The sequence below is a fragment of the Podarcis filfolensis genome, assembly GCF_964270895.1.
Source record: "Podarcis filfolensis genome assembly, chromosome: 2".
Taxonomy (NCBI): Eukaryota; Metazoa; Chordata; class Lepidosauria; order Squamata; family Lacertidae; genus Podarcis; species Podarcis filfolensis.
Window position 1 is genome coordinate 9,689,142 of NC_139605.1, and position 26,252 is coordinate 9,715,393.

At 46.6% G+C, this 26,252-nt stretch overlaps 3 protein-coding genes across 4 annotated transcripts in view; 2 read left to right on the forward strand and 1 right to left on the reverse strand.

The window, feature by feature from the left end:
* LOC310756497 (tigger transposable element-derived protein 1-like) overlaps positions 1–26,252 on the forward strand; it is a 796,241-nt gene that overhangs the window by 370,958 nt on the left and 399,031 nt on the right. The gene's annotated exons all lie outside the window — the stretch shown is intronic.
* LOC310757094 (uncharacterized protein) overlaps positions 1–26,252 on the forward strand; it is a 508,648-nt gene that overhangs the window by 366,784 nt on the left and 115,612 nt on the right. The window lies entirely within an intron of this gene.
* On the reverse strand, positions 9,907–22,282 carry LOC310756679 (zinc finger protein 496-like). 2 transcript variants are annotated; one of them, XM_083601228.1, is made up of 8 exons: positions 21,630–22,282; positions 21,194–21,419; positions 19,637–20,536; positions 16,889–16,997; positions 15,846–15,928; positions 15,129–15,255; positions 13,645–13,752; positions 9,907–12,101 (listed from the first exon to the last, which is right to left on the reverse strand). In XM_083601228.1, exons 3-8 carry the CDS (start codon positions 20,333–20,335, stop codon positions 11,257–11,259), a joined length of 1,971 nt encoding a protein of 656 aa, XP_083457354.1. In that variant the 5' UTR covers positions 20,336–20,536; positions 21,194–21,419; positions 21,630–22,282; the 3' UTR covers positions 9,907–11,256. The 2 variants fall into 2 exon arrangements, with proteins under 2 accessions (XP_083457354.1, XP_083457353.1); XM_083601227.1 differs by lacking the exon at positions 21,194–21,419.

The window sequence follows — 26,252 nt, forward strand, 5'->3', positions numbered from 1 at the left end:
AGCACTCTCTAGAAATTTTGTGAGAATCACCTGACCAGATTCAGACAAAATTACTCTGTAGAGACCTTTTTCATAACCCACAAAAATGCCTCTGGCATTCTTTACTCCACCTGGAGCTTCAGTCAAGACATGAGACCCGAAAACCTTAAAATGGGCAACAGAAGGTTTTCTGTGAAATAGCTTTTCAAAAGGAGAACATCCCAAACGTTTTGAAACCTTTCTCAACCACGAGTAACAATAACACAATAACGACTCCGCCCAAAAATCATGTGGCAAATGTGAACTCAGCAATTGCGCCTTCATCCCATTTTGCAATTCTTTGTTCACTTGCACACAGACACTTTTGTTCCATGCTCCTGCAGAAATAGCAGTCTTGTGCCTTATTCCTTTCTTATCCAGGAAATCCTGAAAATCCTGTAAAAGAAAAACTGGCTTTTCATCTGTGAAAAGACAATCAATGTTAGCATCATGAACAGTCTTAACCTTGTCACAAAACTCTTTAAACCTTTCTAAGGCTTCTTGTGGTTTCTGCAATATGTATATCCACACATAATGAGTGAAATAATCCACACACACAAGATAATATCTTGCATTGCCTCTAGATGGTGCTAGAGGACCAATCACATCAGCATACACTCGCTGAAATGCACTGTTAACTTTGGTCGCCTTCTGGACGTCCTTCGCCATACCTGCAAGAGAAATCATGTTAGATTCAGATGCATTACAATTTATGCAATCACTTTGATCAAAAGTCAACAAATACAGTCCATCTTTCTCTTTGGCAGAAAGATACAGCTCTCCATCTTTGTAGATTTTGCAGCTTTCTCTATCATAGGACAAAGTCAGTCCTTTCTTTGTGATCTGTGAAACACTCAGCAGATTGAACTTTAAATCAGGAACCAAATACACATTGTTAATAGTCAAGTTCAGACTTTCAAGATACACAGTTCCAAACCCTGTCGCTTCCAGCTCCTGGCCATTGGCCTGTTTCACAGCGAAGCTTTGCTTCTTAAACGTAGAAAACAGTTCTTTGCGCGACGTCATGTGTTGCGTTGCTCCAGTGTCCAAAACAAAAGCGTTCCCCATTGAAAATGCGGCTTTTGTTGACAGCAATGCCTTTGCAGGTTTCATCTGGGACTTGGTACAACTTTTGCCTGACGCCTCAGGCTTTGCAGAGCTCCCCTTTGCTCCTTTCTGTTGACGTGGCTTCTTACAATTCCGCTGAAGATGCCCAGTCTGTCCACAATTGAAACAATGGACAACGTTCAAAGCAACAGCCTGTTCTTCACTTGCACTGGCAGTGGGGGTGTCAGAACTCCGAGCTTCTCTCCCCCTGGCTTTGACATCTATTGCAGCAAGGCAATTCTCATTGAGAATCACGGCACAAATTCTCTCCGCCGTAAGATCTCTGGCAGGTAGAGAACCCAGCTGACTTGCAACCGTTTTATAAGTCCGATTAAGGCTGTTAATAATCATGAAGCAGAATATCTCTTCCTGTAGAGGAAAATTGCGTTGCGTCATCTGCTGGCGTAAGAATTTCATCTCTGTCAGATGCGCTTGTACATCTCCATCAGGCGCTAGCCTAAGATTGGTCAGCTTTTCAAAATGCAGCAACGCTGAAGAACCAGCATCTCTTTGGTGTATTCTACGCAGCGTTTGCCAAATCTCACACGCGTATTCCAAATCCTGAATATGCATGAGTTGATCATCTGAGACACACAGAATTATGGCCGTCCTGGCTCTCACATTCTGTGAATTCCAACTTGGTGTTGGTGCAGGAGGGATGGGGTTATCAATCACCCCAAAAATCCTCTGATTCTGAAGCAGGGCTTTCATCTTTACAGACCATGAGGCATAATTGTCATTAGTCAGTGGAGGTGGGTAAGGTAAGCCTCCCCCCTTCTTGGTATCCATTTTGAATTCAAACCTCAGCACTCACTCTCGAGCCTCTAAAATCCAATAGCTGGCTGTTTACTCTTTGCACCTGGCAGCTAAACACAGGCTGTTTTGAAAGTCCCTCCAAGAGCAGTGAGATAGCAGACAAACAAACGTTGTTTTTTTAGCCTCTAACACTGTCAGCCGTGTTGGCTAGTAACTTTCCACTTTCTTTTCAAGCTAACTATCTCCGAAGTAGCTGAAAAGACTGAAGTCTTGTTGCTTAGCAACTGGACATTCCAGGTTTGAGCAGCAAAACCGTTATCAGTCCCAAGAATGCAAAGAATGTGGCTGTCTCTCAGTGCTGTTTTTCTATCCAAAAAGCAGCTTTTGTGAACCAGAGAAGAATCAATCTGCTCCATCCGTGCCTCCATCCGCACGCTACCACAAACTCCTTTATCTCCTTGCAGAGGATGAATACGATCCATCAACCTCTTTAGCTGCTTTCATGGATCGATGCCATCGGCTCCGTGCTACCAGATGTCGGAATTCAAGCCCATATCAGGAGAAACTGGCAACAATCCCAGGCACCCGGCTTCATTCCCTGTTGACCTCCCTGGCTGCATTCCCAGCAAGCGCAGGCAAGGTCTCGATAGGCGATTCTTCTCAAACATGAGAAGAACACCCCCCCTCTTTCCTGCCGCCCCCTGGCAGGGGAAAGAGATAGACAGAAACGTATTTACATGCCTTTATTTCTGTCTTTGCAACGTTACAAAAAACATGACTGCTTTCTTCAAACTCCAGCAGTGTAGTGACAAACACTTCCTATACTTCCTGGACAGGAACAAACGGAAGAGCTCATATTACACTCTGAGCTAATTCCGGTGCTTCGCACTGTGAATTGACTGTCCCTCTGTTTCCCACGGATCAGTCCCAACATCCCCATCATGTTTACTTTTCATGCTAGCAGTTTGCAGCAGCATTGCATCCATATCGTAACAATTTGAACCTTCAAACTTCCAAGAGATCCAGACTTTGGACTCAAAAGATGCTGAGCCATGGTTAACCTGCCGTGAAGGCTGAGCTTGACTCCTTAGAGAGGAACAAAACATGGGAGCTTGTTCCAACAGTTTCCTGTTTACTGGTTTCCTGTTTCTTTGTACCAGTTGCCTCTCTGCTTTCACAGAGAGAGGATGTATATTTTCTTTTCTGTCTCTGTAGTTAGAAATAAAACTCTCAGCATGTAGCTCATATTTCTCGTCTCCTGCTACTGCTTGGATACTCTGTGTAATGGGAATGTGCTTGGAGCCTCATCAAAGGCTCAGGTCATTAATCACCGTCGCAGGACTTGACCGGAGGAGTAGCTCGGTTGAACGCAAGTTCTGACAGTTTGACGGTTATAGCTATTTACAGTTTATTTCCACCAGAGCCCTGGTGAAGTTTTCTCTTAAGAGTTTCCAGGCCTTGCTCTCTGCAAAGCCGCCTCTCCCCTCTCAATCTTCTCAGCATGGGAGATGGGCACAGACTAAACACAGTTCACAGTCACTATAGGAACTGCGGAGGAGTAAAGAACAGTTCCCACAGAAATGTCCTCAAGTAGGAATAAACATCCAGCATTTAGCTGCTTCTGGAGTCTTTAGGAACTTCTGGAAACAAGTGAACACACTCACCCCAACACAGTAGGTGGGAGCGGTTGCAGCTGTAGATCAGCAACAGTTGGGATTCCACGTTTCCTATCTCCTGGGAGGTGAAAGCATCCAAATTGATTATATCAGTGCAGATATTGCTTGAGAGAAGATGGTCTTTCAAATAGATGCTCAATTTTTGAAAGTGTCAGAATATGTGCCTACCTAGCCTTTGTAGGAAGGAGTTAATTTATTTCATGGGGACAAATCACCCTATGTAGGAGATAAGTCAACAGGTGGAAGATCAGCCAAGCCAGTTGCTATGGCAACAGCCCACTGTCATTTACAGAATAAGGTTACCAGATTTTCTTCAATGAATCTGGGGGCACTTTTCAACTTCCTACTAAATAGATGGATTTTGTCAGGGGACTGAGCTGTAAATCCGGGAACTGTCCCCGGGAAACGGGGACGTCTGGTAACCTTATTATAAAAGTGATTAGGATATGACAGTTCATCAGTAGGTGAAAGTGCAGTCCATGTTACATCTTGAATTGCTGGAATAACAAATTATTTCTACTTGTGTCTGTATCTGCAAAGTCTACAAGCTTTATTTTGTCGCAGTCTTTTTAATGTGAGCTATATACAAGTATTTACAAGTATTTACAAGTTGCCTTTCTACCCTTCTTACCCAGAACTTCAAAGTTTGGGCAACGTCAGACTTTTGCTTTAATGCATAGACCCAGCCAAATCTAGAATAGTCATCCACTAGGATCAAACAGTACTTGTTATGGGAGACACTTGGTGGAAAAGGACCAGTTACATCAGCATGAATCAACTCCAGTGGTTTTTTGGTTTCTCTCTTGCTTGCTCTTGCTACTGGGCAAGCCCTGCTTTTAACCTCCTTGCAGATATTGCAGTCTAAGTAATTATTACAACTTTTAATGTTTTTTGATCCCCCCACACAACTCCAATGTTTTGTTCAGCACCTTAAAGCTAGCATGAGCCAGACGCCTGTGCAGGAGATGAATACACATATCATGGGTTGGGACATTTTGCACATTCGCAACCTTAGACTCACACTGCAGTACATACATATTAGTTCTAAGGTTAGCATTTGCCAACATTGCCCCATTTTGCTTTATCTGGCATTGATCTTCCACAAAGTTTACTTCAAAGCCTGCTTTTGCCAAGTCTGGAATACTCAGGAGATTGTTTTGCAAACTAGGCACACACAACACATTCCTGAATGTGTGTCCCAGCTGTGGGAACACAACCTCCCCCTCACAAACCACATTAGCTTTCTGGCTCGTAGCAAGACTTACATGTTTTTTGTTTGAAGCCCTAGCATCAGTTAGCAATCCTTTTCTTTTACAAAAGGTTTGAGAAGCTCCACTGTCCACAACCCACAGCTCTTCCTTTTCTTGACCATCTGCAGACACCCAAGTGGTAGACTCACTCTGCTGCCTCCTGTGCTTCTGCTGTTTTTGTTGTTTTCTCAGGCAGTCCCGCAGCAGATGTCCACTGGACTTGCAGCAAAAACACCTTTTTACTTTGTTGACCACCGGCTGGTCTGCAGCAGCTCCTCCTGGTTGTTTCTCCGGCTCCTGATACCTCTGCTCTTCCCGGCTGTTGTTCCCTCTGGGATGCTCCAACAGCTGGGCTGAGGTCATCTTTCGCTCTGCACGCCTGTCCTCCTCTGCATACAACCGTCCAGTAACGTATTCTAGAGTCAGCTTATCAGTCTCTACAGACTCAAGGGAATTGACCAGCATATCATAGCTGTCATCAAGGGAACTCAGGACTATAAAGACTTTGTCCTCTTCCCCCACAGGCCTCCCTCTTAAGGCTAGCTCCTGGAACCAGCCTGTTAGGAATTTTAGGTGGTTTACCAGGGAGTCCCCCGGTTTCTTCCGACACCGGTACAGTCTCCTGGTCAGTGTTATCAGTGAGCCAGCTGTCTCTCGCACATGGACAGCCTTCAGCGCATTCCACGCCTCACTTGCCGTCACCTTATCAGCTACGTAGACTAGCTGGCTGTCGTCCACTCCAAGAATGATCGTAGCCAAAGCTTTCTCATCCTTTTCTAGCTGGGCCTCTGCTAGTGCCAGCTTTTCATCGTCGTCCTCATCCTCCTCAGGGGGCTGCGGTGAAGTTTCCACCACCTTCCACAGGCCCTCACACTTGAGGAAATGTTGCATGCGGACCGACCAGATGCTGTAGTTCGTGGCCGTCAGCTTCTCCAGCAACACGCCAGTTCTGGACTGCTCCATCCCTGCAGCTCACCTCCAGCACCCATGGCTAGATAACTGCCACCTGTACTCTTGCGCAGCGGAAGCGTGCTGGGCCCATAACCCTGTCGCAGTCTTTTTAATGTGAGCTATATACAAGTATTTACAAAAGCAGTTCATACAGAGTACCTGCACCTTAAGGCAAACGAATATTCTCCACCACAGCACCACCACACTACAGCACAACCACACCACAACCACAATTACTGTTGAACAGGCTTTCCTTTTAAAACAGGTGATAGCCAATCACATTCCTGCTGAGTCACTCTGACCCAGCACTTCACAGAGTATTGCATCAGCCTGTTGAAGCCTGCAGACTTACTCATCATCCTGTGAATCCCAACATATTCATATATCAACATCGGGAAGAGTATTACTGAAGCCTGACCTTCTGCAGCAGTAAACTATTTTGGACCTTAAGCTGCTTCTGTTGGTGACTGGAACTGGGGGCAACTTCTGTTATGTGAACATCTCACCTCAGATTCCCAACAGGTTATGGGTCCAGTTCTCCAGCTACCAGAGCTCAGTTATCAGTTGCCAGAGGGCAGAAGGCAGTAAATCTGGATAACACAAGCAGAGAAGGAGATGAGTTGAAGCAATAAATTTTCCTTGACATATTCCAGGGAGGCGGATGATGGTGCAGAGTCTCACAACCGGGCTGCTGTTGGAATAGTTGTTGGAGGGAATTATTCCTGTTGGAGCTTCATGGTGTAGATGCATAACTTTCTATTTGTATCTGTATCTACAAAGCTTACAAGCTGTGTGTATATATAAACATCTGGAACTTTATTACACCAAATATTCCCAACAGGTGGCCCCTGGATGTTATCCTGAGAGAAATGTAAGCCTTGAGCTGCAAAGCTTGTACCTACCTGTCGCTGGAGATGCCAGAGATTGAAACTGGGACCTTATGCCTGCAAGGCATATGTCCTGCCACTTTGGTGTGCTTCATCTCTGACTCACAGCTGAAATTAGACTCACAAGGCCTCCCCCCCAGCCATGCGCCTATGTCCCATTGCTGATGGCTGCCAGTAGTTTCTGAACTCAATTTAAGGTGCTCACAGTAGTCTTGAAAGACATCAGAAAGTCCGCCTCCTCCTCCTCCTGGGTTTTAAGATCAGCAGTGGAGCCACTCTTGGTGGTTCTGCATCCCTCAGAAGTTAAGGAAGGGTGAGGTGGCAGTCCGGGAGAGGGTAATCTCTAAGCAGTGGAATTCCTTGCCAGCAGAGACAAGTCAGACACCTTCACTATACAGCTGTTGGTAAGTGCTGAGATGTGTCTCTCTCTACCTGGGAGCAACCAGCTGGGTGGAACCCTTTGTGGTGGGACAACAATGAGGTCAGTAGATGACTGGGAAGAGAAGGGGTGGGAAGCTGAAGAGGTAACAGGACTTCGTGAGCTGGGAGAGAGTGGCAGAGAGGAGGACAGAATTGAACAGAAGCTGAAGTGGAGGAGGAGGCAGGGAGGAGTCCGGCTGGTGTCTCCCCGCCCGGCTGGGACAAGCTGCCCTGCCACCCTTGTCTCTCCGAACCATAAGGGGCATGAAAAGGCTGGAGGAGAGGTTGGCTACACAACCTTTTCACTTGATTGGTAAAAGCCCTGGAAAGGAGGGGGCCTAGATGGCTGTGCAGAGGTGAGGATTTTCAGTCTCGGCAACTGATTTTTATGGAGTAACACCACTGGGAATTTGCTACTCTGTTCATTAGGCCTAACACTCAACCAAGTTCGCCATGTTTTTGCTAATAAAGAGTTAACTTCAACTTTGAACTGTGTGATTACTGACCAGCACGCTCCTGAGATGTGGGTTTTAAGGACCCACCCTAATTACATGGAGGGATGTTGGTGTAATTTAAATATTCCTGATGATCTGCTGTGTTGCTCTTCTGTGTTACATTGTTGGTTACACCAGTATGGGTGTCAAGAGTTTTTTCAGCCAGAACTAAGTTCTGGCACCTCTCAGATGGGCACCATTGCCATTATAAGAGAACAAGGGACGTGTTCATGGTGAGTTCTGGCATCTCTGTTTCTATAAAAATAGCACTAACGTGTGTGATCTTACAATGTTATGGAGATTCAACATAATGCCGAAATTCAGAGGTAATTTTTTTAATAAAAGGTGCACCCCCCCCCCAACCCAATCCAGTAAGGACTCCGTGGTCGCAGCATTTTGACCGAGAGAGAAAACCTTGGCAACTGCCTGGGAGCAGCTGGAGAAGCAAGGCAGAGGAAGATACAGATGTAAAAACGTGTCGGTATAATAACCATGCCCTCTGCTGGATAGATCAACTTGAGTTTCACACTGCAAAGCCATTATGAAACGTTCCTGTGGTCGGATCTGTGAGCTGTTCATAGAATTTTAGCTTGACTAAAATCTGGAGGAGTGATGGGAAAGAGTGTGTCTGGATCGCCAGAGAAGCACCCCTCATTGCAACATTTTGTTGCAGGGCCCACTCACTAGTTGGAACGATAAAAAATTTTTTTCCTTCCAGTAGCACCTTAAAGACCAACTAAGTTAGTTCTTGGTATGAGCTTTCGTGTGCATGCACACTTCTTCAGATACACTGAAACAGAAGTTGCCAGATCCTTCTATATAGTGAGAAGGTGGGGAGGGGTATTACTCAGAAGGGTGGTGGGAATGGGTGGTTGGCAGATAGCTGGGATGAGCCTGTTGGCGACTCTTAACGACTGCAATAGGTCTTACAGGAAAAAGCAAGGGGTGAGAAGGTGAAAAATGGCTTTGTCGTGTATAATGAGATAAGAATCCAATGTCTTTGTTCAGACCAGGTCTCTCCATGGTTTTAAGTTTGGTAATGAGTTGCAATTCAGCAGCTTCTCTTTCCAGTCTATTTCTGAAATTCCTTTGTAGTAATACAGCTACTTTGAGATCTTGTATAGAATGTCCTGGGAGATTGAAGTGTTCTCCTACTGGTTTCTCTGTCTTGTGATTCTTGATGTCTGATTTATGTCCGTTTATTCTTTGGCGTAAGGTTTGGCCTGTTTGTCCAATATAGAGAGCTGAGGGACACTGTTGGCATTTGATGGCATATACAATGTTAGACGATGAGCAATTAAATAGTCCCGAGATGGTATGTGTGATGTTGTTGGGGCCAGTAATGGTGTTGTCCGGGTGTATGTGGCAGCAAAGTTGGCATCTGGGTTTATTGCAGAGTTGGCACCAGAGCCTGCCCACCTTCTCACTATATAGAAGGATCTGGCAACTTCTGTTTCAGTGTATCTGAAGAAGTGTGCATGCACACGAAAGCTCATACCAAGAACTAACTTAGTTGGTCTTTAAGGTGCTACTGGAAGGAAAAAATTTTTTTTGTTTTGACTATGGCAGACCAACACGGCTACCTATCTGTAGTTGGAACGATGTGTTTCAACATTTAAAATCCAGTTGCTGCCCAGCGGGATTTAAAGACCAGGGTGAAGATGTATTGCATGATCAGTGACCACAGTTGCAAGTGAAGGCCAGGAATCAGGCAATCTGGATGACCTGGCGGGGAAAAGCGAGGTCCCCTGGCGATGGGGAAAGCCAGTGATTGCCTCTCATGGAGCCTCTGAGCAAAACCGCATCAGCAACATCTAGAAGCAAGTTGGGAAACCTGTTTCTCTCAGATAAAGATCTGGCCATTTCCCTACCCATGCTCTTGACTCATGTCACAACAAATAACTCTTCTATCAACCAGCACCACCTGTTGAGGAGGGCGTGTGAACTTTTGCAAAAACTGCTGAAGTATACCATGCTCCATAACAATAGCAGCCACCCCCATGTAAGACATCTGAAGGCAGCCCTGTTTAGGGAAGTTTTTCGTGTTTTATTGTGTTTTTAATATTCTGTTGGGAGCCACCCAGAGTGGCTGGGGAAACCTAGCCATATTATTTATACCGGGCAGGGTATAAATAATAAATTATTATTATTATTATTAATTAAGTTGACAGCTTGTTAAGCTGGGGCTAATGGGATTTGGCTTCTGGTAACATCACAGGCTAATACTCCTCCTCTTTAATATGTAACCAATTTCATGATACTTTTGCAAATGCGAGGCCAGATGCTCCTCTGAACGTCAGAGTGGTGCCAGCACAATCAAAAGCACCCTAATCAATCCTAGAAAGGGTTAGAAGCCAGCCCAGTAATGCTTATTTATTTATTTATATTTTATATATACATATATAAATCTTAGGCAGCTCTTGTTTTATTTCGTTTTCAAAACCGCTCCAAGTTGCGTAGAAAATAGTGTAAAAACCAGGAACAATTTAAAAACCTTTAAGTGAAAAGCCAAAGAAGGAAAACATACACATGCACTCTCGCACGATAATATTAGTAAATTGCCAAAAACAGGAAAGAAACCGATCAAACGTGAAGCAGCCTTTAGAATGTTTTCCTATGAAATGGTGTGGTATTGCTGTTGAAGTGTGTGACTTCATGATTTCAACAGTGCTGCTGTGTGTGAGAGAGAGGTGGGGGGGGGAGAGGGAGAGAGAGAGAGAGAGAGACTGCAGCCTTCATGAATTAAAAGTTGTCATCTGCTGGAGAAAGGGCAGTATGATGAGCAGTGTTTGTGAAAACAGGTGCTTACGAGAACCCCAGTAATAATAATAATTGATCTTCCTAGAATTGTAGACTTGGAAGGGATACAGAGGGTCACTTAGTCCAACCCCCTGCACTGCAGGAATCTCAGCTGAAGCATCCATGACAGATGGCCCTCCAACCTCTGCTTAAAAACCCCCAAGGAAGGAGAGTGCACCACCTCCCGAGGGAGGCCTTTCCACTGTCTAACAGCTCTTTCTGTCAGAAAGTTCTTCTTGATGTTTAGTCAGAATCTCCTTTCTTGTGAAGCCATTGGTTCTGGTCCTTCCCTCCAAAGCAGGAAAAAGCAAAGGGCTGTCATGTGAAAGATGGAGCAAGCTTGCTTTCTCCTGCTCCAGAGGGTAAGACCCAAACAAATGGCTTCAAGTTACAAGAAAGAGGTTCCAATTAAAGATCAGGAAGAACTTTCTGGCAGTAAGAGCTGATTGACAGTGGAACGGACTCCCTTGGGAGGTGGTGGACTCTCCTTCCTTGGAGAGTCATGTATGATTCAGTTGAGTTCTTTGGAGAATCATATGATTCAGTTGAGATTCCTGCATTGCAGGAAGTTGGACTAAGTGACCCTTTGTATTACTTCCAAGTCTACAATTCTAAGATTCTATCATTAATAGCTTCTCCCAAAAGGGGCGTGGCCAGCAAGAGAATTCCCAGTTGGCCCTGCCCACCTCTTCTAGTACCCAATGAGGCGGCTCTCGTCTGAGGATATCCAGAATTCAGGAACCAGTGCCAGGCTCACAGCTCTTGAGCTATTGCTCCGAAAAGCTCTGAAAACATAGGCATTATCTGCAGCTTACAAAAAGGTCTGTGTCTGTCAAAACACACACACACACACAAAATACACAAATGGCCAGTGCATCTTTGAGAGCCACATTAATTCTCAGAGTATTAACAAGGCCTTTTCCCCCAGATGGGTTTTCTCGTGTCTGTTCAGTATGGCTCTCTGGGTGAAGCTTTCCCCGCAGGCGTGGCACCCGTATGGCTTCTCTCCCGTGTGGATCCTCTGGTGCCTGAGCAGCACCTCTTTCTGGTTGAAGCTCTTCCCGCACTCGGGACACTCATACGGCTTCTCCCCTGTGTGGATCTTCTGGTGCCTTACCAGCGAGTCCCTCCGGCAGAACTTCTTCTCGCACTCGGGACACTCGTACGGCTTCTTCCCCGTGTGGATCTTCTCGTGCCGGATCAGGCTCTCCCTCTGGCTGAAGCACTTCCCGCACTGAGGGCACTCGTGAGGCTTCTCCCCTGTGTGTGTCCCTCGGTGCCGGACGAACCCTTCTCGCCCGTTGAAGTTCTGCCCGCACTCGGAGCACTGGTACACTTTGGGCCTCGCGTGGATCCTCTGGTGTTTGGCCAGGTAATTCTTCTTCTGGAAACGCTTCCCGCACGCGAGGCACTCGTAAGGCATGGCTGCGGAGTGGACACTCTGGTTTGCAACTGATTTGCATCGGTACCATTTCCCGCCCTTCGAGTACAGAAATTTATTCACCCGTGCATGTCTCGAGGTTTCCTTCACTGCCCCGTGACTTTCTGCCACCTCGTTTAATTCACCCCATCCCTCCGCCGGCTTTCTCCCCCATCGCTCGTCAGATTCGCATCCTTGTTCGTGAATCTCGGCCACCAGAGAAGCCTTCCCTTGGGATATTTCCAGTGACATGCTGTATATTTCATCCGGCTCTCTGCCTCCTTGCGCAGGACTCTCCTTCTTGATTTGAAGTTCTTCATCATCTGCAAAGAGAGATAACGCAGACAATAATTCTGTTCAAACTGACAGTCCTTAAAAAACCTTTTTTGCTAGGAATAATGGGGATGGAGATCCTGAGAAAGCTGACTAATTTATTTATGTACGCGACAACAGCAGCTAGAACTTCATATGCACAGGGGTGGAAAGAGGAAGAGTTACCAACGAAGAAGGAATGGCTTACGAAACTGATGGACTATGCTGAAATGGCAAAATTAACTGCCAGATTAGGAGGACATAATGATGAAGTGTTTAAGGAGGATAGGATTATCTATCGGAGTGTCACCCATACATAATCTCTGGCAGGATTTGAAATATAAGCAGTGGATTAATGAAAGAACTAGAATTTAGATAGTAAAAACACGTGTGTTGTAAACAGCTCAGAAAATGGTCAAAAACAAGCATCAGGAAAGGGTGGGTGGGAAGTCAATTGGAAACTTTATGGGGGGGGGTTGTACAATATTTTTGAATATTTTTGGAGATTTAATAAAAATTATATATAAAAAAGACTCAAGAATTCCTGTCATTAGCAACGTTCAGAGTGTAAGTACCATTCGTTATGCAACTAAAATGCCACCATCCACACACAAGGGAGCAGAGACAGTAGGCTCGTGCATGATGTCACAGGTAAGCTGTTTTTCCAAGCATGGTGGGCAGAAATCCCAACCACCAGCTCACTGTCTCCGCTTGCAAACTGTTGTGAACAGGGCTTTTCAGATGTCCCCAGTCAGCTTATTGGCAATGGATGCAACTCCTCTTTTCTTCCAGTTTGCATCATGAGCCAGTATGGCATAATGCTGGACTAGGACTTGGGAGACCAGGGTTTGAATCGCTACTCAGCCATGAAGCTCACTGGGTGACCTTGGGCCGGCCAACATCTCTTAGTCTAAGCTACCTCACAGGCTTCTCATTAAATGAGAAAGTGGTAGGAAGCTGCTCAGAGCGGGGGAAAGTTTGCCTATACATATAGTAAATGTAGTAAGTTTCAGATCGTTGCAAACAGTAAACCAGCACAGGCAAAGGAGGTATTTTTCCTCTTTGATGTGCTAGATTTCTTCCTGCAGGGAGGTGCTGGCTCACTCATTTTATACAGGGAAGTTTTTAGCGGTTTGATGTTTTATCGTGCTTTTACTATTCTGCTAGGAGCCGACTAGAGTGGCTGGGGAAACACAGCCAGATGTGCGGGGTATAAAATAATAATAATAATAATAATAATTCCTACTACTATTACTACTACTACTACTACTACATGGGACCTTTAAAAAATGACATTTCCCCACGCAGTCTGAAGTCTGTTCAACCACCTCAGAATTCTCCCACCTCACTCTGACGTATGGATGCACTGAAGAAGCCATGTGGGTGTGGACAACCGTGTGGAACACCCAATCAGCACCCAGGACAAGAAAAGTAGGAAGTGGCACGTGGAAAAACAGGCACAATGAAAGCAATCCCAGGGTGTGTGATGCACCCCTCTGTAACCACCCCCTCCCAACTAAGCCCCGCCCTGCCTTTAATACCCCTCCCCTTTACCTGAGATGCTTTCTGCAAATACCTCGCCATCCTCAGAGTCCTGGATGAAACCCATGTCTCCTTTATCCATTTGGGATACAGCCTCTGGTTTGGGAATCACAAACCCTCCTTAGAATAGAGAGAGAAACAGAGAGAAAGGGAACATTGAGAGAAATAGTCATTGACTGAACGTTTTGCGGGGCAAAGAATATTTGTGGATTCCAACCTAAAAAGTTTCAAAATAAGCTGGTTTATGAAACTGATGGGACTCTGATGAAATGGCAAAATTAACTGCTGGACTAAGAGGACATAATGACAAAGTGTTTAAAGAAGAATGGAGGCCATTGATGGATTATCTATCAAAATATCACCTACACATGAATTCACAGGCAGGATTTGAAATGTAAGTAGTGGGTTACTGAAATAACTAATGGTAGTGAAGTTTAGATAATAAAAAGAGATGTATTGCAAAACAACTAATAAAAAGAAGCAAAAAAACAAATATCAGGAAAGGAGCAGTGGGAACTCAAGAAGAAATTTACGTTGAAATTTTTTTTTTGCATATGATGATAAATGGTTTGGAATATTGTTGGAGATTCAATAAAATACAGTTTTAAAATAAGCATAGAACACTTTCTACTTAGCCTGCTGGTTGGGGATTAAGCAGAAGCAGTCGCAGAATGAGATCCTCAGTCAGCCAAACCCTGTTCTCCATTTCATTCATCCTCCAGTTTTCCTCCCTCACAAACAGCCACCCAGCATTCCATGACCAATGAACATTGTCAATCTTCATTAGATTGGCTTTTTGTGGGGGGGGGGGGGCGGTATCTTCTGAGGGACTCCCCCACCCAAAAAGATGTTTTGTGCTTTGCAAATCTTGGGGCATTACTCCAAGTTTACCGATGCTTCTCTCTTCTGTATGGATGGGGCTGTTTCAGTTGCATTAGGATCCCAACTCAAACAATGAGCTTGCCTTTAGGATATAGGATGAGGGCAGGAGGAGGGTGCATCAGAGTCATAGCTGTCAACTTTCAGATTTGAAAATAAGGGATCAACAGCCTCGAAAATAAGGGATCAGCAGCCTTGAAAATAAGGGATCAGCAGCCTCACCTGTCCCGGGGACAGTCTACAGGATATCTAACAATCCGGGATAGCAGCAGGAAACAGCGGGAAATGGCACTAGAATAAGGGAATTTCCCGCAAGAAAAGGGAAGGTTGACAGCTATGGTCAGAGTCTGCCAACCCAAGCCCAGTTCAAACAGCCTTGCGGGGCTCAAGACAACACCCTGTTCTTTTCATGGAGGGATCGTTTTATTGATTTTTGTGGAAACTGCTTTGTGACCATCTATGGTGAAAATCGGTCCATAAAGAATTGGAAAGAAATAAAATGTATTTGCTCTCCTCCCACCTTCTTTTTCATTATTATATTTTGATGCATTAAAAAAAAACAACTCAGATTCTCTCTTCTGCCACATTCCATTAATACCGGGCGAGGACTTCCTTACCTAAAGAGCTGATGTCCTCAGAGTCCTCCTGCATGACTTCCCAATGCATGGTTCCTTGACTGGTGTTCAGCACTGCCCACTCAGCACTGCCCAAAGCCACAGTCACCTCGTTTAAATTCACACTTCCCTGGAACGATAAAAGTATCCCCTCCATTCCTGCATTGTCCTGGGTTGGACCAGATGACCCTTAGTGTCCCTTCCAACTCTACCACTCTATGATTCTAATAGCTGTATAATTTTGGAGACTGGCCCTTTCCTCCTCTCCATTATCTCTCCCCACTGTCAACACTGTAGGCTCATTGAGGTAGAGGCCCACCTGGTTTGCCTTGTTCTGCCTCAAATCAGATCATGGCTGCAAAACGTCAAGCTCAGGGGCCAAATGCAGCTCCCAGGCCATTATGTGGCCCTCTGATGTTTCCTCTCACCAGCCCTGCTTCATGCCTTCCTCAAGTGTTTTTGGTTTCTTGGAATGTGCCCTTGAACTCTTGCTTGCCTGGATGAAAAACGGTGTGTGTGAGGTGTGTGTGTGCACATGCATGCACATAAGCATGTGTGAACGTACAGAAATAGTCCTACTCTCCAAACGGTAAAATTAACACTTGTTACTCCATTCGCTATTGTCTCTGGCCCTACTGCTATGTGGCTCCTGGAAAGTTGCTCAGAAGGAAATGTGGCCCTCTGGTCAAAACTTATTTCCCACCCCAGAACCTCACATACCTCAGAAAGCTCAGTGTCAACTATTTCTTGTTCTTCGGGAGGAAGCACCGGACTGGGATGACTTGGCGACATTATTCCGCTGGCTGTAAACGAGGGGAATCTTTCAGATACCAATAATAGTGATCGAGTCAAGTCCTTATCCGCCCTTCCCGATAAGGTCCTGGGCAGGTTGCAGCAATTTAAAACCCACTAGGAAAATAAATTTCAACAGGGCTTTTTTGGGCTGAAACTCACCAGAACGTTAATTGCCATTATAAGAGAACGGGGGAAGCGTTCATGGTGAGTTCCAGCACCTATTTTTCTAGAAAATCAGCACTGAGTTTAAAACAAATTAGTCTGAAGCTATATAATGAAGGAGCCAGAAACAGCTCTGAGAGTAAGGAGTTCCACAATCTTGGGGATGCTAAAGAAGGCTCTCTCTTGGGCTACCCCACCCTGAACTGGGGTGAGCAGAACTACCAGGGCCCCTCTGCTTATCTTAACACCCGGGAGGGTCTGTAAGGAAAGAGGTCATCTCAGATATTTGAGGCCTAAGTCATGTAGAACTTTAAACACTAATGTGACATGTGAGCAAGCTCCTTGAGACAAACTGGCAACCAGTGCATCTGTTTTACAAGGCAGGATGCCACACAATACCCAGGGCTTGGAAGAAACAACAGTGTCAGCCCCAGACATTTTGTTCCTTTGAGTGGAGGCCACATGGTAACTAGCCCCTCTCTGCTGCACTTCGAGCCCAGAAATAACCAGCATGGATGTCATAGAAGTGCCAAATGGAACCCCAGGCATCTTTGTTTGTCCCCTAAAATAGCCTTCTCCAACCTGGTGGGCCTCCAGAAGTTGCTGGACTCTAACTCCCATCATCCGCAGCCAGCATGGCCAGCAGTGAGGGATAATGGGACTTGTAGTCCTTCAATATTTGGGGGAAGCCATGACTGTCTTTCAGCCATTGCTAGTTTTCTCATTGCGAGACCCTCTGAAAAGCCGCGGAGGGATCCCAGAAATCCAGTTTGAATAAATGCTGTGCTAGCCCAATGAATCCTCACCCAGCAAACAGAGGTCTTTTTCTGCTTTCTCATCAGCCTCTATGTAGATTTGCCTCCGAGGTGCCCCCTTGGCTTCTGAGGGGCTCGTGAGCACTTCCTCCACCGGCATCTGAAAAAGAACAACACAGGTCCCACTCAGGATGGGGAAGACGCAGGAGGGCTTGAGAGGAGGGCAGGAGGTAGACAAAGCGAATAACTGAAGGGGGCAGGGGGAAGCAGGGTGTTTCTTACAAAAGGGGGGGGTGTCAAATGAGAAAAGCGCCTGGGCATTTTGTGTCACCTCTATTGTCTGCTTGGCGCATATTGAAGGCCTTCCTTGTTCAACCATCCTTTCAAGTGCAGATTTTTACCCCAGCCTATATTGGATTTGAAATAGTTTTTTTTATTCCTGCTGCTGGAAGACGATGGAAGAGTGTGCCTTGGTAGGTGAAGTCAAACTGATGGAGCAGTTTCCGCCTACTGCAGTGTGGAATTGTTCTTAATTGCTTTCGCACGTGGAATTGTTCTAAAATTATTTTTACCGTTGAGTTGAGGTATTTTTTTGGGAAAGCAATTCATAAATGGCATTAAAAAAGGAGCAAAAGATGAGCTTGCCAAAGCCTCTATGACACACTGGGTAATAGATATACTGCAGGACATAATATAGATTTTAATCTCTGGGAAAACCTTGGAAAAGCGATTTGAAGTTCACAGCATGTTATTCTTTGAAGCAGAACTACACGCAAATGATTTACAGATGGTATTTAACTCTGAGCAGGCTAGTTAAGATACATCACATACCGTATTTTTCGCCCCATAGGACGCACCGGCCCATAGGACGCACCAAGTTTTTTGGGGGGGAAATAAAGGGGGGGGAATTATTTCCCCCCCAGGCGCTTGTGGGGCCGGCTGTCCCCGGAGCTTGCGGGGCAGGCAGCGGGGAGAAGCGCTCTTTTCCCCACCGCCCGCCTGCAGAACAGGTCCGGGGACAGCGGGAAGACGCGCTGCGCCTCCCAGCTGTCCCCAGAGCTTGCGGGGCAGGCAGCGGGGAGAAGCGCTCTTCTCCCCGCCGCCCGCCTGCAGACCAGGTCCGGGGACAGCGGGAAGACGCGCTGCGCCTCCCAGCTGTCCCCGGAGCTTGCGGAGCTGGTGGCGGGGAGAAGCACGCGTCTCCCCGCCGTCAGCCTCCAAACCACATCGGGAGACAGCGGGATGGCGGCGTTCTGCCTCCCCGCTGTCCCCCGACCTTGTGGGGCTGGTGCTGCGGCTCTCCTGAAGCCTGGAGAGTGAGAGGGGTCGGTGCACACTGACCCCTCTCGCTCTCCAGGCTTCAGCTAAAGCCTGCATTCGCCCCATAGAACGCACACACATTTCCCCTTCATTTTTGGAGGGAAAAAAGTGCGTCCTATAGGGCGAAAAATACGGTAAGTGCTGGAGATGCAAGGAGGTTGAGAGAACGTCCCTTCATATGTGGTGGACTTGTAAAAGGGTAAAAGAACATTGGGAAATAATCCAAAATGAATTGAAAAAAATGTTTAAAAGTACTTCCCCCCCCAAAAAAAACAGAGTCCTTTTTGTTGGGGATAATTCAGACAGAAATCCCCAGGTGTCAAAAAAGATTGTTTATCTATGCCACTACTGCGGCCTCTGTTTCATTAGCCCCAAAACTGAAAACGAGCTAGGTCCCAACCAAAGAAGAATGGCAACTGAAGTTAGACTTAGCATATAGAATAAGAGAACAAGACGAACATACGTTTAGAGAAGATTGGTAAAGGTTTATTGAACATATGGGGGGAAATTGTGTTCACTTGAAAATGTTGGCAGCATTAAGATAAATTCAACAGTGTAAATAAGCTGTGATGGATGTTATAATGGAATACTGAATGGTTTAGTTTATATAAAATATGCAGGGATTTATGGTATGCAAAATGAACCATGGAAAGAGAAGAAGGGAAGTCGTTGATAATTTAAGGATGTTTAAATGAGTATTCAAAATTGCAAAACAGAAAATTTAATAAAAAATTATAGATAGAGAGAGAGAGAGAGAGAGAGAGAGAGAGATAGATAGATAGATGATAGATGACAGACAAATGCCAGCTTTCACAAATGCCAAAAACTTTCTCTGTTCTTTTTAGTTGAAAGCTGGGAATTATGGTTTGTTTTGGAGGGTGGAAGTGGCTGTTCTCCTCCCTGCTACTTCCCCCTCTCCTGTCATGGATGCCCCATGTGCTGGCTCAAGGTATTTTGCTGCCTGAGGTGAAAGACTAGAAGAGACTTTGTATGCAAAAGCAGGCCCGACTAGCCGTTGAATTTTAGCTGAACACTAGCAATTGAATGTTACTGAAGCAGAAAAAGTTGTGAGAAGACCCCGCTATTCCCCTCATGCAGCTACAATTTCCAGGTGACTTTAACAGTCAGGCTCTCTTCCCATGGAATGCTGGGAATTGTGGCTCCATGAGGGGAATAGGGTCAGCAACCTCAACAAACAGTTCCCAAGGTTCACTGGGGGAAGAAGCCATGACGGCTTCAAGTGGTACAAGACTGCTTTAAAAGTACAGGGCAGATGGGTCCTCATTCAATTATTTTAAAACCCAGGAGCCGTCCAAGTAGCCCATGGGTGGGGAGCCTGAGGTCCTTCAGCTGCCATTGGACTCCAACTCCCATCATGGCCGATGGCCGGGGACGATGGGAGTTGTACTTCAGAAGCATCTAGAAGGCTAACCGTTTCCCCACACCTGAATTAAACGGCGACATGCATTAAAACCTCACCTGCCATTTCCAAGCCTTGGCCTCTTGGGGATTCATCAGGAACGCCTCTGCCGCCATCTGGGTGCTGGTCTCCGGGTCCCAGGCCCTGACCCTACTCTGCATTTCCTGGGGCAAGATGGCCAGGAACTGCTCCAGGATCAGCAGCTCCAGGATCTGCTCCTTGCTGCGCCTCTCTGGCTTCAGCCACTGATGGCACAGCTCCTGGAGCTGCCCATAGACCCTTCGTGGGTCCTCGACTTCTTGGTAGCGGAACTGCCGGAAGTGCTGCCGCAGCGCCTCCATTCTGCTGGCTTCCCCTCGCAAGATGGCCGCCTTCACCTTCCTGTAGTCCTCCCTCTCGGCAGCTTCTAGGCCGCTAAAGGCCTGCTGGGCTTCTCCGCTGAGAGCCGGCAGGAGACGCGCTGCCCACTCTTCTTGAGGCCATTGGCAGGCTTCAGCCACTTGCTCAAAGGAAGCCAGAAAGGCCTTGGCATCGTCCCACGGCCCCAGCTTTGACCGTGGTGGGCTTCCCCATCCTAGGCGATGGGAGTCCAGGGCCTTCAGGAACTCCTGGCACCGGGTTGCCCATTCCTGGGGCAGCCCATCCTCAAGCTGCTGCTTGCCATTTTGCAGCGCTGCCTGGCCCGGTAACTCCTTCAGGCATGCCATCGTGACGCCATGCAGTGGTGCTTGGCCTGCGGGTTCTAACCTCTCCTCCATCTTGGATCCTTGGTGTCCTCTCTCTGCTTCAGGGTGGGGGGATTGGGACGAATATCCCACACTCGTAATGTCAAATTTTTGTTTCGGGTCTGTGGCTATACAGCAGGTTCAGTTCAAGGAGGAGACCCTACAGCATTTTGCCAAGACTTTCTCGGACGGTATCCCCTGGGTGTCTTTCTGAACGGCAAGTGGGACTGGTCCCTGCAGAGAAGAAAAAGAACAAAACACCAAAGGGCATAAAGGAGGAGCCATTTTGGCAAATTGTGACACTATAAAATTTAAAACACCACAATTGCCATAGTGGTTGAACTATCAATCCCTCTTTCCAGGGAACTCTAAGAATTGTAGGTCTGTGAGGGGAATTGGGGTCTCTCTGAACCGCTCCCAGCACCTTCAACGAACTACAGCTCCCATGATTCCCTGGGAGGGAAGCCATGACAGTTTAAAGTGATTATTATACTGCTTTGAATGTATAGTGCCATTTACAACATGCGCTCAAGTCCCAGAAGCTGGGAAAACAGAAGCCTGCTCAGTCTCAGACTCAAATTCCCCCTCCCTGATGTTGATGGACTACAACTCCCATCAATTTACATTGGTTATTCCAACTACCTTTTCCCACAAACAGTGCCTGTTTTTGCCTTGCTCCCATCTCCTACAACCGGCATATGGCCCTCCAAAGGCTGCCTGGAAGGGAATGCGGCCCTCGGGCTGGGAAAAGGTTCCCCACTCCAGCTGTACACTCTTCCCCTGGGAGTAGCAGTGGTTAGAGTGTCCGACTAGGGAGATCAGGGTTCGAATCCCCACTCAGTCATGAAGCTCACTGGGGTGACCCTGGGCCAATCTTTCTTTCTAACCTACCTCACAAGGTTGTTGTGGGGATGAAATGAAGAGGGACGAAACATGTGCAGCACCTTGCACTCCTTGAAGGAAAAGGTGGGGCAGAAATGCTGGTGTGGCCTTTTGAACCGCAGAGAGAAGAGCCCCCACTTCAAGGATGATTTGGGGGTAACAGCTTCTAGATCAGAAGACGGGGTTCCCAAAGCAGACCTGGCCAGCCACTCTGCGCATGTTGTTGTTTCCAAACCTGCAAATCGACCATTGCCACAAGCTCAAAAGGTGCGGGGTTGCAGCGGGTGCTTCCTACCCACCCACCCTCGGACCTAGTTGGAAGCCCAACTTTCCCAGTCGCTCCGCACGCAGCCCGGACAAGCAACACATTTTTGCAACTCTTCCTTTCTCTGACCTGCACCAGCTCCCACCACATTTCGGCCAAATCTGCCCCTTTAAAACTCACCTTTCTCTCGCAGCCATTCAAAAGCAGGCATCCGACCCTCTCAACAAAGCAGGAAAGAGAAGGGGAGGGAGAAAGAGAGAGAATTATTACACCACTTCCAGTTCCACCCCCCTTCTCAAATTTCCCAGTTCCTTCAGGAATCTGAGTTTAACCCTTTCCAGCAATACTTTCTCTCTCCCTCCATCACTCTGAGACAGGAGGAGGTTGCAATCCGGATCAGGCCAAACCTTAGCGGGGGTGGTTGGCGTTTGCAAGCTTTACTTTCCCGGGAAAGCTGCATTTAAGGCCGGATCGGGCTGCCACGCTTTTTAAGGAGGAAGGTGGCAAGAGGCAGGGAGGAGGCTGCAACACACACACGCTTCTTACTCTATTTCCGGTCCCCTTTTGAACGGAGGGAGAGGGGGAAATCACGTTCCCACCGCCGTTTCAGATGAAGCTAATCAAATGTCTGTGTCTTTTTGATTAAATTGCAAGATGGGAAGGTGTCTTCATCCATTGGGCCCATCCAGCCCACTATTGCATGCACTGACTGGTAGCAGAGGTTCTCCAGAATTTCAGGCGAGAGAGTCTCCTTGACCTCCCTCTCCTGGAGATGCCAGGAACAGAAACTGAGACCTTCTGCATGCAAAACAGATGCTCTGACCACTGAACAACACAGCCCCATCGCAAATAGCAATTTGCATTTGATGATGTGGTCTACAGAAGCTTCTGCCCTTAAAATGAATTATTATTATTATTATTATTATTATTATTATTAATATTATTAAGCTGTTACACCCTAACGGTGCCACAAGACCCTTTGCTGTCTGCTCTTGCTTCATCAGAGACTGGTAAGGTCTGGAATACCCCTCAGATGTTTTTGCAATTTTAGGCTTGCAGGCAAGGGAAGTCAAGTTATGAGTTTCCCACAGTTCCACCAGTATTTTCTTATTTACAGTGGTACCTCAGATTACATACGCTTCAGGTTACATACGCTTCAGGTTACAGACTCCGCTAACCCAGAAATAGTACCTCGGGTTAAGAACTTTGCTTCAAGATGAGAACAGAAATCGTGCTCCGGAGGCGGCGTGGCAGCGGGAGGCCCCATTAGCTAAAGTGGTGCTTCAGGTTAAGAACAGTTTCAGGTTAAGAACGGGCCTCCAGAACTAATTAAGTACTTAACCAAGGTACCGCTGTATTTCGTAAAATTCATATACTGCTTGATTGTAAAACAAACAAGCAAACCTCTAAGTGGTTTTCAAAAAAATATAAAATAATAAAACTCCCAATAAGAACAATAATTTAAGACTTTGAGTAAGTTAAAATAACAATACACTAAAAACAGATTAAAGCTTTCTAACTATTTTGGTAGGCTTGCCTAACAAATCTGTTTTTATCAGGCACTGAAAGGAGCACAGTGAAGACACCTGCTTGGTCTCAACAGGCAGGGAATGCCAAAGTGTAGATGGAACAGGTATTTTGTGGCACCTGGAAGTGTCCATTCCGCCGACTGAAGTGGTAAGAGTGGGTGTATATTGGGTAAGGTGATCTTCTAGGTTAACCAGTCCCAAGGTAAGGGCTTTATATATTAACAGTGACACATTCAACTAGGCCCAGTAGCAAATTCCCAACCAGTGCAGATCTCCAAGTGCAGGTGCTATATGCTGACAAGGCCTCGCTTCTGTCAGCAATTGTGCACTAACTGCAGCTTCTGGATCGAGTGCAGCGGAAGCCCTGCATGGAGTAATCCAGTCTTAAATTGCTTGTAGATAGCTCCCTCTGCATAGGTGGAATCTTAGTCTCAGTGGCAAAATGCATCTCTCAAACTCTCTCTGTGTGGCCCTTCCCTGGTCTTGCTGCCCCTCGCAAGTGTCCTTGAACTCTGATAATGCCTCTAGCTTGTCTTAGAATGATAGAATTGTAGAGTTTGAAGGGGACCTGAGGGTCATCTAGTCCAACCCCCTGCAATGCAGAAGGGGATCTTACCTACCTTACAGAGGTAAAATTTACTTTTGTTCCTCTGCCCAGTTCAGCTCCTGGCTCCCCGCCCCCCACTAGCATGTGCCCCTGGAAAGTTGCCCCAGAGGGAATGACAAGGGTTTCTTTTCTTCTATTGCTGCGTGTGCAGAGCTAATCCAATATATTTTGCTGCCTAAGGTGGAGCAGCAATGGCACCCCGTTCCCCAAGTCCCAGGACTGCTTCATGCCAGGGTTGTTGTGTGAGACAAGAGGACAGGAGGGTCGCTCCCTCTGTTCTAAGACTCTTCTGAGGCTCCCATGTTCTCTTTGTAATAATTTTTAATTGAGGTATTTATCAAAGTGATACAGAACAGTGCCAAAAACAAAAATTAAACAATGAAGAACAGTCCAACCAGATTGGATCAGCACGGGAACCAAAAGTAACTGGCGCAAAAAGCTAGACCATATATTATATAAATTAATCACAATTTTTTTTCGGAGGGAAGGTAGCTGCATTGGAAAAAAACCCCAGTCAAGTCAATAAGGAAAGGCACTGCAATTCAAAAACTATATTTCAAATGACCAGCAGAACGGATGGAAGAGATTGCTGCAATTGTTCATTACTGACATGTGAGATGAAGTCCCGAAACAGAGAGGCAAAATGGTCTGGGTTTAGCTTTTCCAACCTAACGTGCCAAGTGATTTTCCCCCTCTCCCCTGAAGCACAACGTTCCACAAATTTTGCCACCAAATTGAGATAGTAATATTGGCTAATGTTTTCCCAGCCCAGCATTGGCCTGTGGCCCACAAAAAGTTGCCCAGGAGGTAATGCAGCCCTCAGGCTCAACAGCTTTCCCCACCCCTGGATTAAATAAAAACCATAGCCAGGAACTGCTCCCGGACCAGCAACTCCAGGACCAGCTCCTTGGTGTTCCTCTCAGCCTTCAGCCACCCGTGGCACAGCTCCCGGAGCCAACTGTAAGCCCCTCCGGGCCCCTCGGCCTCCCGGTAGCAGAAATGTCTGTAGTGCCAGCACTGGCTCTCCCTCCTCTTGGTGTCCCTCTGCAAGATGGCCGCCTTCACCTTCCCATAGTCCTCTCTGTCCCCGACTTCCAGCCTGACAAAGGCTTACACGGCTTCGCCCTGGAGGGCTGGCAGGAGTTGGGTCACCCACTCCTGCTTGGGCCACCAGCAGGCTCTGGCCACTTGCTCGAAGGAGGCCAGGAAGACCTTGGCGTCGTCCCAAGGCCTGGGCTCCTCCAGCAACTGTGCCGTTGCCCGGCATGACAGAGGCGATTCCACCGTCCTCAGGAACTGTTACCGCTGCATTTCCCAGTACTGAAACAGACCCTCACATGGCTCCTGTTTGACCAGCTGCATTCTTGGTATTCTCTGAAGCACTTCTCCAATACTCCCAGCCTGGAGGACATGAGGGTCTTGCCTATGGCCCAGGCATCCATCCCGTCGAAGCTTTCACGCCTCCATTTTCATCCTCGCCAGATCCTGCAGTAATAATGTCTTGCGCCTTCAGAAAAACAAGAAAAAACAAACAGGAGTTCGTGACTCCTTTTTTATTCTACTCGTTTGCATAATTTCTTTTCTCTTCAGGTGGTCCTGGTAAGAATTCTGTAACTGAGGCCCCATCTGTGCTGTACACCGAAAGCAGAATCATACCACCTTTAAACAGTCACGGCTTCCCCCAAAGGATCCTGGGAACTGTAGCTCAAGTGTGCTGAGAATTGTTAGCAGAGCCTTCCCCATTCCCTGCTAGAGCTACAGTTCCCAGAGTTCCCCAGGAAGAAAGACGGACTTTTAAGCCACTCTGGAAACTGTAGCTCTGTGAGGGGGGTAGGGGTCTCCTAACAACCTTCAGCACCCTTACAAAACTACAGTTCCCAAAAATTTGTGGGGTTTAAAGTGGCACATTTAAAGGAGGGAGAGCCAGTGCTGGCACTACAGACATTTCTGCTACCGGGAGGCTGAGGGGCCCAGAGGGGCTTACAGTTGGCTCCGGGAGCTGTGCCATGGGTAAGCTGTTGAGGAAACCTTTCTCCCCCCCCCCCTTTTTATTCTTATTTAAAGTTTATTGCTTTATCAGCCTGTAGTTCAAGTTATTTTATCATGCGCAAGTGGCGAAATCCGGAAGTAACCCTTTCCGGTACTTCCAGGTCGCCGCGGGACACAACCTGAAAAGACGTAACCTGAACTGAACATAACAAGAGGTATGATTGTTATTAGATATTTTCAATAAAAAAATCATATAGTTAAGTTGAATGGTTTAATATAGCTGAGTTTCCATCCAATACAAACTAAATATTACATCAAATAATCAGGTATCCGACAAGCTAAGGAGACTGTTTTTCACTTGATTCAAATTTAGTTTCCAGAAGTTAAGTGTATCATACAGCTGTTGCCACTGCTATTTTCCAAAGCTTCGATGTGTGCTGTGACTGACCACTACTTTTCTCTGTTTGATCAATTTTACAATGCACCATCTTTGTCTTTACAGCATCAATCACAAATGCTTCAATATTATCAGCTCCAACCTGAAGTTCCTGCTGCATAGTGTCAAATGATATTTCCTTGTTTTCCACAGCCATTCCCATAAAGGTGAGCAGTCGCATTTTTGCCATATTCTGTTCCTGCAATAAACCAAGAGAGTTTACCTCTTTGCTCAACTCCAGA